Below are 16,158 nucleotides of genomic sequence, written 5' to 3' on the forward strand. Positions count from 1 at the left end.
CTTCGGCAGCCTGTCAAAGGCCAGCCACCGCCTATAGAAAACTTGGCTGGGCGTGGGGCATTCTATTTCTTCACGCATTCATTGTGTCATCGGTGTCATTCGGCTATCTGACTCTGGGTCGTATTGCTTTTTGCCAACCTCGCTTCATTTCTGCGAGTGCTGACATTGTGTCATCCAACTGACGACAATATGCACCCTTGCCCTCGTCGAGCTGCATCAACCATCACAAGTCGTTGGCTTTGTCGATGGAAGTCTGCAGTGGTGATCCAGACTTGTTGATCAACTGCTTGACGGCCTGATAGTCACCGTCCTGGTACACAACAGCCTTGATGCCAGTGTCAAAGCTGGCGGTCGTATCGTAGGATCCGATGGTGTTAGCTTGGCGATTCTCCATCCAGCCTGAGAAAATGGTTGCGTTCGCGATCACCCACGTTGCTGTACCCGCGTTCTCTCCCTTGCTATAGTGGTGACGGACAATTAGCGATGCCTTCAGATCATTGTTCAGTCTCTGACTCTGCATAATAGCCGCTAAAGCATTCTGGATGGATGTTAACGTCACCTTTCCGTCGAGGCTTCGCTCAACTTCTACGGTGACCACAGCAAACCATCTGAAAACATTGTTGGTATCGGCGGCATTGGGGCCTTTTGCTGCGTCGAGCAGCCAGACTGGTAATCTCAGGAGGACCTTCTGACCTGTCGACACAGATTTTTGCCGTAACGGCAGACTGGTTCCCGATCCAGGGAGCTTTGAAGTTTGATCAGCTTCAGGTATCATGACCATCGATCGATCAGTGTTGTCCTCCGATTGTCCATGATTGATTGCAGACGATACGCTTTCGGAGTCAGCACTGTGCTTTGGTTTCTTTCTCGGTGGCTCAAGGGCCTCAAGAGTATCACGAAGTTGGGCCACTTCATCTCTCAGTGACTGATTCTCCTTCTCCGATTCCTTGTACAATCGCATGTACTTCGTGCACTTGTCAGCTACATACTCTCCCAGCCTCGATTGATCTGCAAAATTGTTCAGAACTCCATTCCAGGTTTGGCGAAGCTTGTCTGCGGCACTTGTGAGGGTTCGTTGGTCATGCTGAACACCTTTCTTGGCATTTGCTGATCTATAAGGGTTGCCCTTCAGCAGTTCCTTCTCCAGCTCCTGATCGTCGATCTCCAGAACTGCGTACTTGTTGACAAGATCGATCAGGTCAACTGGCGCGGTATCGATCTCGGGAGAAGAATCACTACTGGACGAGCCGTCGTCATCTTTGGCGTTGTCGTTCCCAGTGGTCTCCGTGTTGACATGCGCATGAGAGGGGATAGACTGCTCATCGTCTATGTTGGCTTTTTGTTGTACAGAGTCTTGCTCGAAAGGAGAAGTGCCGTCGTTGAACACGTTGGCTCTACGCGGTAGTCCAGGGATCGAATGCTCTTGCGCCATCTGCTCCGTGATCGTGGCTCGTCGAGACATGAGGGCTGGGGAGATGTACTGCAGCTGGAAGAAAAGCAGGAGAAGGCAGTGAACTAAAGCTCATACTCTCAGGCAGGCACTATAAAGGCATCTGAAGCTGCCTCAGACCTTAATACCTCCTAGAAGGACTCTGTTAGTACTTTCATTGTTGTTTCCATTCTCTTTGAGCTAAAGATTGGAAGATTCTCGCCAAGTGCTGATAGCCTCTGCAATTCAAGATCAGATGGATGTCTCCGCGGCTATCTGAATGATTCCTATGTGACCATGGAGCAGCTCTCCGTCCGAGCTTCCCTTCGATGTCGTTGACGTCTCGAACTCTTTCCAACAAAGGATCTGACCAATCCAAAAAGTATGAGACAGCTAACGACGCGCACCTTCGCCACCATGGGCTTCCGCCTCTCTCGCCGCTCTGCCCTCTGCCCTCGACTGTGCCATCGTCTCCGCCAGCTCATACCGCCTAGCGGCATCGACGCCAGCCTACAGTCGAACCCACAGCGTACGCCCGCCCGTCGATTCGTCCGACCATGATCTCTTCTGCTCCAGCCCTGCCCACTCTCGCCTCTGCTCTCTGCCCCGTACTCGCCGCTTCAAACTCCTGCCTCGTCCTCGTGCCCACCACCAACGCCTGAGGCAAGACCCGAGGAGCTTCGACCGCCTGCGTCCTCCTCGCACCCACGACCAAAGCCTGAGGCATGATAAACGGCACGCTACCATCAGCAGGCGTCACCATGACCCCAAATCCAAACAACCTCACCAACAACGCACTCGCAATGGACAACTCCCACTTCGTCCTCTCATCATCATTGCTACCATCGTACTCCACTCTCGAACCCTCAGCAGGAACCAACCACGCCGGAACAGCCAAGCCATCTCTCCACCGCTCCAGCACGACTCGTCTGACCGCTTTCAACGCTCTCGCTCGCCAGACCGCAGCCGCTTCCTCTTCGAGACCCTCGTGTGTTCTTCTCAGCACTGCCTCCGCCCAACCCGCCTTCCTGGCTGCCAAAGTCTCCGGCGGGCCTGGCACGAGGTGATCTGGTGGTGCGCAACTAGGTAGGATTTGGCGCGCGGTGTGGTCTTCCAGTTCCAACGCACGCACAATGGAAGCGTAAGTGTTGATAGCGAATTGCTGCGCGGGAGAGCGGTAGCGAGCGGTGAGGGAGTCAGTGTACGGATCGTGGACGTCTTTGAAGATCTTGACAGTGCGCTTTGGAGGGAAGAAGTCGTTGATTAGGTTGATGTCCAGGGGTCGGATGCGGGTGGTGTCAGGAGTGCTTTTGCTAGGGCTGGTGTTGAAGCTGGAGGGGTTGACTCGTGGGTAACGGGGGTTGCGATGGGGTGTTAGGAGGAGCGGCGACTGGGCGAAGATGTCTGGATCAAGGTTTTCTTCTTCGAGGTCGACATTTGGGTATGGTCGCTGGGCGCGAGGGATGCGCTGGGGAGTGCTCGGAGGCGAGGCCATGGTGCCGGTTTTGTGGACCTGTTCCAGCAGCCAGTGTTAGAGAGCGGCTTGCATGGACTTGCGAGGGCTGCTAGCGATTGTGCGTGGGTCATGCAAGACCAAGTATGTGATCCCAGTGTGAAGCTGTACACCATGGGATTTGACCAAGATCGAGGTCATGAGCGCGCCCAGAGGATGTTGCAGACAATGTTGAAAAGTTCGAAGAATCGTTTGAAAGCCATGACATATGGGTCAGCACTCAAGTGAGATATTCACTACCAGTTTCTCGGCAATCGCGGCCAGTCTTGGTCAATTTCTCGGCATTCACGTTGGGTTTTGGTCTGATTGTATTCATGGTGGACCCATGACCTGTTCGCTTTGCCATAGAGATTCACTTTCCTTTTGTGACTTCACCCACACATCTGAGAAATGCATACCGATGCTGATGCTCCTGCTCGTCCCTCATCGGGAGGCATCGGGTTCGACTCGTAGTGCTGGACAGCTAGAGAATAATCTGTAGGATGGAGGACATTAATGGGCTTTGACTCGAGTCGCCTCGTTGCCTTGCCAAGACCAGTTCGATGTATGTATGCCGGGGCCGGAAATCGAGTCGAGACATGCATGCCCAATCACCATGAGCATTTTAATCTCCGGGGCGAACCCCGAGCTATCATATATGCCAGGGTTCACTGCTTGACGTCCTCAGATCTCGCTGCCTGTTCGGATGAGCACCTGCGCAAGTCGCCAGAGCTCCAGCTGGTCCTCCTAGCTAGCCAGATATCGTTTCCAGCCATCACGCCAGACGCTTCTTCTCTCCATTCCGATGCCAGCTTCGGTGCCTATCCTTGCGTCTTTCTCCACGCCTGACACATTTCCTGCTTGCTCGCCGATCCTGAAGCGCTCCCAACGACCGTCCCTCCCTGTGCCAATGCAAAGCAGCGTCTCATCGTTGAGCCAGCCCAAAATGCCCTTCTGTGTACGAGTCGGTAATGATCCGAGAGCAGGCAGATATGACAGAGACGACGGCGAGTTCGGTCCAACATTGTCGTCGCCCATTTCGAAATGCGTACTAGCGAAGCTGTATGTATCAGAGAACACGCGTGGCAGTAGTGGGATCTTGCTGAGAAAGCCCCATTTCTGAGCAGGGTTCTGTGCTTCTTCTGGTTCTGTTGGAGTCCGTGGAGACTGTGAACGCTGCCGGGCGATGCGACTTGCACTAGTCGCAGGGGCGACGGTAACTGGTAGATCAAATACGTGCAATGTAGACTTGTCGGACGTCACGGCCAGCATTGTCGAATTTGGGGAGATTGCAAGGCTGAAGATAAAGGCAGGGTCGACACCTCGCCGAAGCTCCGATATCTTTGCGCAATTCGCTGTGCTGAAGATACGAATCAGGGTGCCAGTCTCTGATGCTGTAGCCAGGTATTGCCCGTCCCTCGACAGGTCTATTGCACGGAGAGCGGAAGTATGCGCGGGTATGATGGAGACGTTTCCCGACTCGAGCTCGACGAGCTGCAATTTGCCTGGCGATCGACCTGGGAACGCGACAGTCTTCTTGCCGAGACAGATGAGGCCAAGCGGGTTGTCTGCTGTCTCGAACGAGGATATCTTTTCTGGTTGCGTGCCGAAGCGGTAGATATGGACGCTATTGTGCAATGCAACGACGATATGCGACTTGGTGAGGCGCACTCTCAGTGCCGGCGTCTTGAGCTCGAGCGTTATGGCGATCTTGTTCTTCGAATCATCCCATATGATCACTTTCGTTTGTGGCCATTTTGGATTTCTTCCGCCTCCCACCAGTGCCAGGTAGTTATATCGGCCTAGCATTTCTGCGCTGCCGATGCCTGCGTTCAGGTCTTTGGACAGCTTGATCTCGCATGGATCCGAGTTGAAAACACAGAAACCATCCTCGAGTCCAACAGCGAAGCAGCTGCAGTCATTGTTGAATGATGCGGAGAGGGACAGCGGCCCAGTAGACTCGTCAATCACAGGTCGAGTGTTCATGTCGTCGACGGATTCTGTTGCTCCACGCTGGCATGATAATTGATGCTGTCTGCAGGAAGTGGATTAACGCTATCGAGAGCGACTGTGTCGTTGAGCTCGAGGTCGATAGACGCGACGGCGAGCATGTGCTCGGTGCAGTAAACAATGTGCTAGTGCAGTCGAGTCAAAGAAATGAATCGCGTGGGCATGCATGTGATGGAAAAGTGACGTGTGTGGTTCCCAAAGTTATGGTTAAGATAGGCGTCACGGCTAAGCAGTTTTAGCTGCATTAATTGCCTCCACAATGCCCCGGCAGTGGCTGTGCACACAAACCTACCAGGTATGACACCTTGGACATTTGCATCATCAGCTATTTCCCATCACAAAGTATGTAAGCATCCTGAGTAATTGTGCATATCAGGTCTATAGGCCTAGACCATCCCAGGCTTTCAGGCCGGTTCTTCACTCCGCCCCAATGTCATTCATCCTCATGCATCACACTGCTGCTGTCGAGTATCTGGATCAGCTGATGCCATCCTGGGGCACACGATCACCTTGAGAATATGTTATGATCACAGTCGCGCCGTCAACACAGCCCTCCTTCAGGTCGACATGGCCTCAAGATTGACGAACTTTGAGGTGCCGCGCTCCATCCAGGACACCCCTGGAGCATTCCCGCTAGATTCGTCAGACTTGCAAACGGTGGGCACGTCTGCCCCACAATCGTTGTCTGCCGCCGTCCGAGCTAGGAAGGATGAGTTCACTCGCAAGAAAACCATCAAGGTCAAGGTCGGCAGCTGGAATGTCGCTTCTCTTAGCGGAACCGATAAGGATCTGGGTTTATGGTTTGTGAAGGGCTTCGGTGTCAAGGGCTTATCGGATGCTATGGCCAAGCTACAGCCGGAGAGTAGCACAAGCTTGCCCGAGGATGAGAATCTAGAGTCAGTGGAAGACCAAGAAGGGAGGCGCGACAAGAAGAAGCCTACCGTTCCGAAAGCCGATAGTCCTGCTGTGCCCCATGATGAGGAGATCGGACTGTATGTGCTCGGCTTACAAGAAGTCGTCGATATCGCTTCTGTGACGGAGGCCATGAGACCATACACGGATCCAAATCCCGCCAAGAAATGGAAAGAGGCGCTCAGGTCCTGCCTTCCGCGCGGGTATGAGAAGGTAGCGACTCACCAACTCCTCGGTCTACTCATCCTTGTGTTTGCTTCGCTGGAAATTGCACCGACTATCTCGAATGTCAGCTCTACAAGTGTTGGGACAGGACTGATGGGATATCTTGGCAATAAAGGAGCGGTCTGCACCAGAATTGTCCTAGGGGAGTCGACCAAGATGACCTTCATCAATTGCCACCTGGCTGCTGGTGCGGATGATGCTTCTCTGCAGAGACGGATTTGGGATACTAATCAGATCCTTCATCGTACGCGTTTCGCGCCCGTGTCATTTGATGGCGAAGACTCTGGCCCGGAAGAGAAAATTGGCGATGAGGACTTCGCTTTCTGGTTTGGGGATCTGAACTACAGGCTAGACGACATTCCAGGAGAAGATGTTCGCCGACTTCTTCTGCTTCATACCCGGAACGAGTATGACGTCCTTAACAAGTCCAGAGCAAAGATTGATAGTGAACTTGGGTACATCTCCAGTACAAGCGACGTCGATTTGTCAAATGGACCAGAGCCCGTGGAACGATATGAGTTCAGTGCGCCCGAACGAGCAGCCACAGACAGTGAGGTCGAGCCACCAGTTGACCCTGAAGCAGATCCTGCATCACTGATCACCACTATAAAGTCACTCCTGGCGCACGATCAGCTACATGCTCAACAGCGTCAGAAGAAGGCCTTCCACGAAGGATGGCGAGAAAATGAGATTCGTTTCCTGCCAACGTACAAGTACGACGTCGGTAGCGTAGGAATGTTCGACTCTGGCGAGAAGAAGCGTTCGCCGAGCTGGTGCGATCGGATTCTGTATCGAACACGCACAGATCGACTGATGTATGAAGAGCGTGCCACTAAGGAGGCAGAAGTCCGGAAGAAAGATGAGGACATGCAGAAGCGTGGCCTGGATAAGGCAGACGAGCAAGACGTCTTCTTCGACTACGACCCTGATACGGATGGTGCAGCTTATGGTGATGACTACGACGAAGACCAGGATTCGATGAACGACGCAGAACTCGTCGAGACACACGATGGCCACGAGGACGACATCCTTGCAGAACATTACATTTCACACCAGCGTGTCCTCTCTTCAGATCACAAACCCATCGAGTGCACGTTTACAGTCACATATGACGCGATCGTCCCAGACTTGAAGGCAAAGATACATGCAGAGGTCGCTCGCGAGCTCGATAAAGCCGAGAACGAAGCTCGACCCACTATCACTGTTGTGACAGAAAATCACACTGATGTGCGCTCGGACGCCGGTGACGAGGCGAGTACCGACAACATCACGCCATCGACCTCTTCAGACGTTAATTCGATCAACTTCGGCCAACTTCGCTACGACGTTCCCAAGACACGAAGTATAACAATTGCCAATACAGGCCAGCTTCCTGCGAAGTTCAATTTCGTGGGTCGGGACGCTGATTCTGCAACCGGAGCTATCGCTCCAACCTGGCTAACCATATCGTCTCTCGACCCTGACTCGCCGGAGCATGCTGAATATGCTGCGCCGAACACGGACTACAATTTATCGCCGGGTGATACGCACACTCTGCATCTCACCGCACACGTTGGACCCACGCAACCAGAGCTTGTGGCTCAACTCAATGCGGCAACAAATCCACTCGATGATGTTCTGATACTCAGGGTGGCCTCCGGACGCGATCATTTCCTGCCTCTTCGAGCGATATGGCTACCGACTTGCTTCCACCGCAGTCTTGACGAGCTGGTTGTAGCACCTGCGACTGGTATCAGGTTCATGCCGCGGCACCGCAACAATCATGATGCTACTGGTACTGACCGGATCAAGAGCTCGCCTGGTGGACAAAGTCGCAATTCCGCGCCAAGGGAACTGTTTGCTCTTACAGAAGCCGTTCAGCTGTTGACAGAGCGTGCCGTGGCGGACTGGGAGATGGTGCATCCTGACAAGAAGCCGCCGTGGTTTCACGAGAAGAACGCAGCAGATGATGGTGCCGCCAATGGGTGGCCGTTTGCGAAGGGTACTTGGATGTGCAATCCTGGGCAAGATCGAGATGAGATGAAGGCTAACGTTCGAGAGGCGCTTGACACGGCCAAAGATGTCCAGGAGTGCTTCGAGCCTAATGTTGAAACAGCTGCGCGTTTGGAGGTCTTGGCGGAGACCCTGGTCGAGTTCCTCATCAGCGTCCGTGGCGGCATCGTCACGCCAGACATGTGGAATCAGATCCAGTCACAGCTAGCTGAGCTCGGAAAAGAAAAGCAGAGCAACAAGCAGGGCGCTGTCACGAGCGAGGAGACATTGAGCATGGTGACAGAAGTGTTGGGAGCACGTCCCGCGCACAGTGTCAGCCTGACATTCCTTACATTCATGCTTGGTCGACTAATGAGCGAGATTGCTCCTTTGACTAAGCATAAGGAACAGCAACCAGATGACAATCAAGCTTCAGGACGTGGAGATAACGAGTCCGTACGCAGAAGCGAAAGCAGCAGTAAGCGGTCACGGGCAATCAGCACCTACAGCGTTGCTGATACGACGAATACAGCCACCAGCAGCACACACGACGACAACAGCATCACGACCAGCAACTCAAATGATGACATGACTTCCTCCTCTGCGAAGTCTAGAGCCTCCACATTCCTGCACAAACTCACCAGCCGTCGACGAGGCACTTCGGTGTCCTCATCCAATGCTACTGCAAGTGCGATGAACGGCGCAGATACACAGCAGAAGGAACAGGAAGCAGCGGCAATCCAGCGCAGGAAAGCCGTAATGACAGAGTACGCTGTCATCTTTGCGCCATTGATTTTGCGGCACGAGAGCGTTGTGAGCGACAATCTGAAGGTTGGTGATACTTCCTCTGCCAAGAAGCCCGCAGCGACTTCGGACAAGCAGCGGAAGAACGCCGAGAAAATGACGGTGAAGGTCATGCTTGGGATACTGGAAGCTAGTGTCTTCAATGTGTAGAGAACAGAAGGACGTCGGTGTTGGTATCATAAGAGCATTGGCTTAGCACGCTCAACGCTGGCGAATAGGCCAAGCAAATAGTGGAGTCAACGTAACAAGATTCAAGTTCAACCTCAAAACTCCGTGCAACCACCACATGCATTTAGGTGCCTAGTAGACATGGAGGTAAGGCAGTGCGGAGATCTGGAGTGCTTCTGAAATTGTATCTGTCCAGGCAGTCTGGGTGTCATCCCTGAGAATGCTTCGCCGGCTGGCCACAGCCGTCTTGATCCTCTCCTTCGGGTACATCCTTGTCGACCGCGTCTGGCTGCTTCTGGTCTCATTCCAACCCAGCACAATCAATAACGGCGTGCACACTGGCACTACGAGCAGCTCCGGAAAATGGGATCTCTTCTACCATCTCGGCGGCAATGGCCCATGGATCCCTCACCACAGCGGTCTGGGCACCATTGACGACCCACTTCCCTCCCACTGCACAGTTGACCAAGTCCACATGATCTCCCGCCATGGCGAACGCTACCCCACTCGCAACGCCGGCAATCGCCATCTACAACTCCTCGCTCGACTTAAAGGCCACACTAGTGCTCCCTGTCGTTTCTCAACCATTGGACCTACTTCACCGACCCTAACGCCCCTCGTTTCGAAAATTTGACGACTCAAGGACCCTACGCCGGAACAGCCCAAGCAGAGCGCACCGGCAATAAGTTCAGAGCACTCTACGGCCACCTCATTCGGCCCAACTCCAACGGACACCACTCCCCAACCCGCTTCTGGACATGCTCTTCGCCCCGGGACATCGAAACCGCCCAGCACTTCGCCAACGGCTTCTTCGGCCCCACCTGGGCCACCGAAAATCTCGCCCACCTCGAGATCATCCCTGAAGTCGCCTCCCGCGGCGCCGACACCCTCACACCAGGCGATACCTGCCTGAACTACATCGCCGACAAAGTCAACGGCCACGATAAAGGCTACGCGAAACTCGCTGCGTGGCAGAAGGTCTTCACTGCTCCTATTGCACGACGTCTGGCGGGGGATGTGGACGGTATGGAGCTGAGCCCGTTGGATGTGTACTCCATGATGGAGCTGTGCGGCTTTGAGACGCTCGTTCGGGGAAGCAGTCCGTGGTGTGATGTGTTTACGAGGGAGGAGTGGGAGGATTTCGAGTATGGAAGGGACCTGCTGCATTTCTATCGCGCGGGGCCGGGGAATGAGTTTAGCAAGGTGATGGGGTGGTTGTGGTTGAATGCTACGGCGGAGCTTCTTTCGAACAAGGAGGACGAGAATGCTTATTTCAGTTTCGTGCATGATGGGGATATTGTGCCGTTGCTGTCTGCGCTGCAGATCTTGAACGAGGAAGGGGAGCAGGAACTTCCGACTGATCACGTCAAGCGGGACAGGGCATGGGTTACGAGTGATGTCGTGCCCATGAGTGGCCGGATGATATTCGAGCGTATCGCCTGCTCTCCCGCTGACGGTGGCGAGAAGCGACGATATGTGAGGATGAGTATCAATGACGGGGTAGTCAGACTGCCCGGTGTGCCAGAGGTGTTTCTTCGCGGGGAAGCTCCCAATGCGGTACTCCTGCCCTTCTTCACAGGCTTTGTTGCGGAGAAGGGGGAAGAGTACGGTGACTACAAGGAGGTCTGTGGACTGGATGAGGACGCGCCTGGGAAGATATCATTCTTGCATCAATAGGTAGATGGGCATGGCATAGCACAGGCGCTCTGGGGCCGCGATAGGTATAGAATGAGCTTTGAACGTATCAGCAGGCACGATAGATCAGTCTTGCAATGCATAAAATGTGCGTGTGTTGATAGACAGGCGTTTCTTTCGCCGCTTGGTTCCCATCTCATGGAATCGAATGAATGCCATCGCCACGCCTCCAAGCCAAGTTCAATGACTGCAGTCCCGATAACGCTCGAGAGCGACCGCTGCTCATGATCAATTCACCGACGGGGTCCTGAAAGCCCCAGCCATCAAGCCATGCATATCATGGCAAGCATGATGCTACTGATCTCGTGTAAGTATTTTTCTTCTATGTCCCTCCCAATCTTTCAAATTTTTGCCCTACCAGGTAGCAGAGAGTGCTACCAAGGCATGGCAATCGCTTGCTCTGCTTGAGCTCTATGTGAGGACAGGAGAAGAGGAGGAAGCTGTGGGCAAAGCGAATACTTATACACTTTCGACAGAGCGAGAATCCGAGGCAAGCTGGAACGATCACTTCACTCACTCGATCGGAGGTATTCACTATTCAGTGCGTGATCCAGATTCGCCCCATCTCGTAGCAACGCGTGCTATCAAGGCATGGCAAGTAATTGCCATGCATTAGGACCTGTTGTGAGGAGAGGTAGAAGGAAACAAGGAAGTCGCGAGCTACCTAGTAGACGAACACTTATACCTGCTCGAAACAACGAAAGTCCGACGCAGACCGAAATAATCGCTTCACTGACTCGGTCACAGAGCAGTCACTGTTCGTCCGATGATTCGATTATTCGAGGTCAAGAGTATTCACGTTCGTTGCTCGATTCAGACTCAGCTGCCGGTGATTAATCAATTAAACCGCCTGTGGGACAAGAGGAATACTCTTTGTTGACTCAAGGTAACAGTGCTGCTTTTCCATCTCTGTATGGCCCACTGCTCTTATTACTGTGCTGCTGACCCGATAACAATCCCATCTCTACCCCTAGACCATGCCTCGGCGCTCTTTGAACTTCGAACTCAGTGCACAATATCCAACGGGTCCCGCTTCAGCTCATCGTTGAGCACCGTCAAACCCCTTCTGCCGACCTTTCTTCCCCTTTCCGAGGCACCGGAACTGAATGTCGGGCTCTTCTTGTTGTCTGCCTCTTCGTCGCCACTGACAGGACTGCGGTTGTTATCCTCGTCGCTGTCTGAGGCACCAGGAGAAGGAGGCTGGGAATCGGTGCGGTTGTTGCCGCGGCGGGATGCCATCTATGTCGGCGAATGTTAGCGTGTGGCTAAAGAGGCCTACCATGGAAGATGGACTTACCCAACTCTTGACCCCGCCAATCAGTCCTAGAGCATAGCCCTGTGCAAAGTCCTCGCTCTTGCTGAAGCCAAAGCCCAAGCGCCCAGGACTGTCGCCACGCTGCGAGGCAGCACTGCCGGGCACCTCCAAATGCTTAAGATGGTCGGTGGGACTCTTCAGACTTCCGTTACCCGCTCCCTCATCACTCTTCATCCTCCTCAAGAACGGCGCCGGACTCGCTGGTCGACTGTTGGTTGCCTGCCAGAAAGCCCTCAGATCGCGCCCGACCTCACCACCTGCCGCCGTCCAATTCGTCTTGATCGAGTCACGCAGCTCGGTGACATGCCGCTTGATATCCATCTCGTTCTTCTTCAGCCAGCTGACATTGAGCTCCTGACGAGTCGTGCCCCGTTTGAATTGTCGAGAGATGTACTTCTCATAGTCCCTCACGATCTTCGTGATGATCCCCGTTGTGCTCACGCCCTCAGTGCGCTGCGTCACCAAGAATTTCCCCTGCTTCTTGATCGGGGCATAGATGTCATCGCCCTCGTCCGCACCGTAGGGCTCGTCGTCGTGTGCGACGTAGTCGATGTTGTGCTCGGCGAGGAATTCGGCAGTCACGATCCAGGGGCAGTTGGGCAGCACTTCGTCGACCCATTTGCAGTGGCGGACGGTTTCGGCGCGCTCGGCGCCGGAGAGGACGGTCAGGCCTTTGCGTTTGAGGGTTTCGGTGTCGCCGGTTACGCCGACGATGAGGTAGGTGTTGGGGAAGATTGTTTTGGCTTGTTCGAGTTGGCGCATGTGGCTATTGTGATGGGTCAGATCAGTTGGAAACGGGAAGAGGGGAGAGGCAGGAGGCAATCGTACCCGAGATGGAAGAGATCAAAGACGCCGTCAGCGTAGACACGAACAGGTCGTCCAGTGGGCGGATCGTTGGTGCGGTAGCCTGCAGGATGAATGAGCTCCTTGGGTGTCTCCTTCATAGCTCGCTGATCGTCAGCTATGGGCTCCATGAGGTCCTTGTTGCTCGCATTGTTGTTGCTCTTCTGTCGACTGCGGCTCTTGCTCTCGATGTCCTGGCTGTCCTGTGTACTTTCGCTGGGCTCGCCAGGGTCCAGCTGTGCGATCTCTTCGTCGTGGCCGTTGGCAGGCGCAGTGTTGGAGGCATTAGACCGCGTTCGTGCTCGCTTGTTAGGTGAACTGCTGTTGTCGATCGAGCTGCTGGCTGCGTGCTTGCGTCGCGTATTATGCGAGGGCGAATCAGCTAGCTCTTCGCCGGAGGCGTCGCGGGAGGAGGGCTGCAGCATGTCCGTGGTGGATGACTTCGCGAGATCAGAGGCGGTGGTCCGTTTCCGTTTCGCTGAGCCGGAGGATGATGGCGAAGACATGATTGCGGCTGTATAAGAGATCTCGGTTCGTCGTCTCACGGGTCAGGAGTTCGTCAGATCGACTCGCAACTTTTTATTTAGCGAAGGGGCCTCCAAATCTACGCGACACGGAGCCCAGCTTCACACATGCGTGTCTGCCAAGTTTTCGACTGCTATAATACTGGAAGTTGGCGAGGTTGTGCAATGAAGTGATGATCGTTGCGATACTGCAATATTATATCATGAGGAAGCACATGTGAGCTGAGCTCAGAAAAAGGTGGAATCATTCACAAAGCAAGGCATACCCGTTGCTGGACGTCACAGAAAGGTTTGGTGATCGGGCTGATCCTGAGGATGCCATTTCCGAATGCCTCGAGAATACTGGCCCACGTCATCTTGCAGCATGCTATCAAGAATCCAGAAGTCGAGCACATGCTGATCCAAGAGATCTGGCCCGGCGGAATAGACCGCTTTCTAGATATGGGATTTTGAGAATGGGACATCACGATCGAGACCGCGTCGGGCTGAGAATATAGGTGTAGGGGTCTGGAGCAACTCCACCGCATGGCTGAAGATCTGGCTGTAGAATGCAGCAAAATGAGTTCCAATTGCGGGCAGATCAATCACAGCGGACTCTTGGCAGGGCATATGGAAGGCATGTTACCGTGTCTAAAGCAGGTGTCTTGATCTACCAACTCGGGAGAGTATGCATCGATCATGAGAGCCATCAAAATGCATGTGTATTGGACATCCATCTTGATGGAAACACAAACGACGTCGCCCTGACAATTCATGCAGACAGCCCACTGGGTCATTCGTGAAGTCGGCCTCCAAACAAAGTCGTTACAATGATGATGTTGGGGGGTATCTCAGGTCTTTCATGAGAGTATGCTTGAACATAGACCAAAGCGTGAGCTCAGCCAACTGTGTCTCTTACTCCTTGTTCAGTCCGTCAATCGCAGGCTTGACTTGCATGGGATCCTCTCCATCCGATTTTGACTTCGGCAATTCCTGAGGGCCTGGGGTTCCCTCTCTTTCGCTTCGGGTCGAATCAACATCAGAAGTGTCCGGCGTCGCTTTCTTGATCTGGTTTTCGGTATCGTTGTCCTCATCACGGTGGTCGAACATATCAGCGTCATCGGAATCGGTCAGAACTTCAGTGCCATCGCCTAGCAGGATGATTCGTCCGCGATTTCCAGTTCCTCGGGCTCGCTGATCCAGATCGAGCTCGTACTCGTCTGGGCTGTCGTGGTCATACTGATGTCGGACACCGGGGCCACGGAATTCAGCTGGGGGAAATTAGCTCGATCAACCGACGAAGGATATCGGACTAACTTGCCGTACTCGGGAGGTGCACATGGCCCATCCCCATCGGCGACTCGCTTGGCGACTAGATCGTACCACTCCTCCTTGGTCTTACCCTGGAGAAGTGCAACCACGGTCATGGTCATGTTATCGCAACCAACACCACCTGTCTCGCTGTTCGAGGCAAGGCAATTATCCATCATGTTCTCGCAGATCAATTGGAGCTCTTGCTTGGCGGCGATCCCTCTTCGCACAAATTCTACCACAGCTTGAGATGACTGGCAATCCCAGATACCTGATTATGTTAGCTAGGTTCATGCCATGGGAGGGACAATCATACCGTCGCAAGCAAGTACCAGGAACTCATCATCCCCTGACAAGTCATGGGCGATCACGTCTGGGTAGGCTGTAACGATCTGTTGTTCTGGTGAGAGGTCGGCACTCTTCTTGAACTCGAAATCGCCAATGGCACGTGATAGAGCCAGGTTGCCGTTGACCCGGCCAAAGTCGACGAAGCCACCGGCTGCGCTGATGCGTGCTTTTTCGCCTGCTTCCCGTCAGTACACGTCCTGTCAATTGGGTCAGTGAGAGCTACCTTCGTTCTGTGGTTTGTGATCGAACGACAGAGGCTTGGCCCTGCCCTTTACACCGAGTACAGTCCTCGAGTCGCCAGCATTTGCCTGTCGGAATCAGCGATTTGTCTGTGCTAACAAGAGCTATGAAACATACCACCCAGATCTTTTCTTTCGATATTATGCCCACAGTTGCAGTGCAGCCGGAGACCTCGTCTTCGTACCGTGAATCTGCCAGCAGTCAGGACGGGCTCACCAACAACGGAGGACTCGCGCGCTTACCGTTCAGGATAGCTCGATCAGTGGCCAGGAAGCCATCCTTCAGCGCCTGCTCGATGTTGCCTTTCGAGAATGCTTCTTGCTTCGCAACAATCTTGTGCACGTTCTCTCCAGCAAATTGGGCAACCTTCTCTCCACCATGGCCGTCGTAGACCCCGAAAAATGCCAGTCGCTTCTCAGGGGGTGCAGGCTGCTGTTCCTTGCCCTCGGTCTCTGTTTGCAGGTCCAAAATGGCGGCATGCGCGTCTTCCATACTTATGCGCCACCCTTGCATGGCCGAGAGGCCGTAGAGGACAGCATCGTCGGAACCGTAGTGGGAATTCTATACGAATATCAGTCATACTCTTATATGTGCTGGTGTAAATATTTCAACCACACTGCCCGGCCCGACGCAAAGCGAGCAGATCTGAACAGATCTTGGGCGGTGATGTAAGCCGCCAACGCAGGCTTTGCAAGCAGAGTATGAGGATATTTACCTTGTCGACCACGGGTTCTGACAGAGTCTGACCCATCGTGACTAGCTGTCACTTGTTGTTGAAGGTATACAGCAGTGTGTCATATACCAAGGCTGCCTCTGTATACTTTCGGATTCGCGGTCGAAGATGTGGAGAGGAGGGCACGAGATAGGTACAACGACGCGGGACACTTGGAGG

General features: G+C 53.8%; 7 protein-coding genes across 7 annotated transcripts; 2 read left to right on the forward strand and 5 right to left on the reverse strand.

The window, feature by feature from the left end:
• Positions 1-223: 223 nt before the first annotated feature.
• AB675_5978 (uncharacterized protein) lies at positions 224-1,462 on the reverse strand (the record flags this gene model as incomplete). The annotated part of the gene is made up of 1 exon (XM_018146232.1): positions 224-1,462. The coding sequence occupies one exon, from the start codon at positions 1,460-1,462 to the stop codon at positions 224-226; it is 1,239 nt and encodes a 412-aa protein (XP_017996934.1).
• Positions 1,463-1,919: 457 nt separating this feature from the next.
• AB675_5979 (uncharacterized protein) lies at positions 1,920-2,924 on the reverse strand (the record flags this gene model as incomplete). Its single annotated transcript, XM_018146233.1, has 1 exon — positions 1,920-2,924. One exon carries the CDS (start codon positions 2,922-2,924, stop codon positions 1,920-1,922), a length of 1,005 nt encoding a protein of 334 aa, XP_017996880.1.
• A 744-nt stretch (positions 2,925-3,668) lies between these two features.
• Positions 3,669-4,907, reverse strand: AB675_5980 (SVP1-like protein 2; the record flags this gene model as incomplete). The annotated part of the gene is made up of 1 exon (XM_018146235.1): positions 3,669-4,907. The coding sequence occupies one exon, from the start codon at positions 4,905-4,907 to the stop codon at positions 3,669-3,671; it is 1,239 nt and encodes a 412-aa protein (XP_017996904.1).
• Positions 4,908-5,498: 591 nt separating this feature from the next.
• Positions 5,499-8,993, forward strand: AB675_5981 (Type I inositol 1,4,5-trisphosphate 5-phosphatase 2; the record flags this gene model as incomplete). Its single annotated transcript, XM_018146236.1, has 2 exons — positions 5,499-8,517; positions 8,572-8,993. 2 exons carry the CDS (start codon positions 5,499-5,501, stop codon positions 8,991-8,993), a joined length of 3,441 nt encoding a protein of 1,146 aa, XP_017996889.1.
• Positions 8,994-9,231: 238 nt separating this feature from the next.
• AB675_5982 (3-phytase B) lies at positions 9,232-10,688 on the forward strand (the record flags this gene model as incomplete). The annotated part of the gene is made up of 2 exons (XM_018146237.1): positions 9,232-9,574; positions 9,655-10,688. 2 exons carry the CDS (start codon positions 9,232-9,234, stop codon positions 10,686-10,688), a joined length of 1,377 nt encoding a protein of 458 aa, XP_017996872.1.
• Positions 10,689-11,711: 1,023 nt separating this feature from the next.
• Positions 11,712-13,370, reverse strand: AB675_5983 (Choline-phosphate cytidylyltransferase; the record flags this gene model as incomplete). Its single annotated transcript, XM_018146238.1, has 3 exons — positions 11,712-11,945; positions 12,004-12,787; positions 12,850-13,370. 3 exons carry the CDS (start codon positions 13,368-13,370, stop codon positions 11,712-11,714), a joined length of 1,539 nt encoding a protein of 512 aa, XP_017996857.1.
• Positions 13,371-14,282: 912 nt separating this feature from the next.
• AB675_5984 (uncharacterized protein) lies at positions 14,283-16,017 on the reverse strand (the record flags this gene model as incomplete). Its single annotated transcript, XM_018146239.1, has 7 exons — positions 14,283-14,592; positions 14,685-14,949; positions 14,995-15,201; positions 15,250-15,334; positions 15,384-15,457; positions 15,509-15,827; positions 15,982-16,017. The coding sequence occupies 7 exons, from the start codon at positions 16,015-16,017 to the stop codon at positions 14,283-14,285; spliced, it is 1,296 nt and encodes a 431-aa protein (XP_017996921.1).
• Between the last annotated feature and the right edge of the window lie 141 nt (positions 16,018-16,158).

The sequence above is a fragment of the Cyphellophora attinorum genome, assembly GCF_001299255.1.
Source record: "Cyphellophora attinorum strain CBS 131958 chromosome Unknown Contig27, whole genome shotgun sequence".
Lineage (NCBI taxonomy): Eukaryota > Fungi > Ascomycota > Eurotiomycetes > Chaetothyriales > Cyphellophoraceae > Cyphellophora > Cyphellophora attinorum.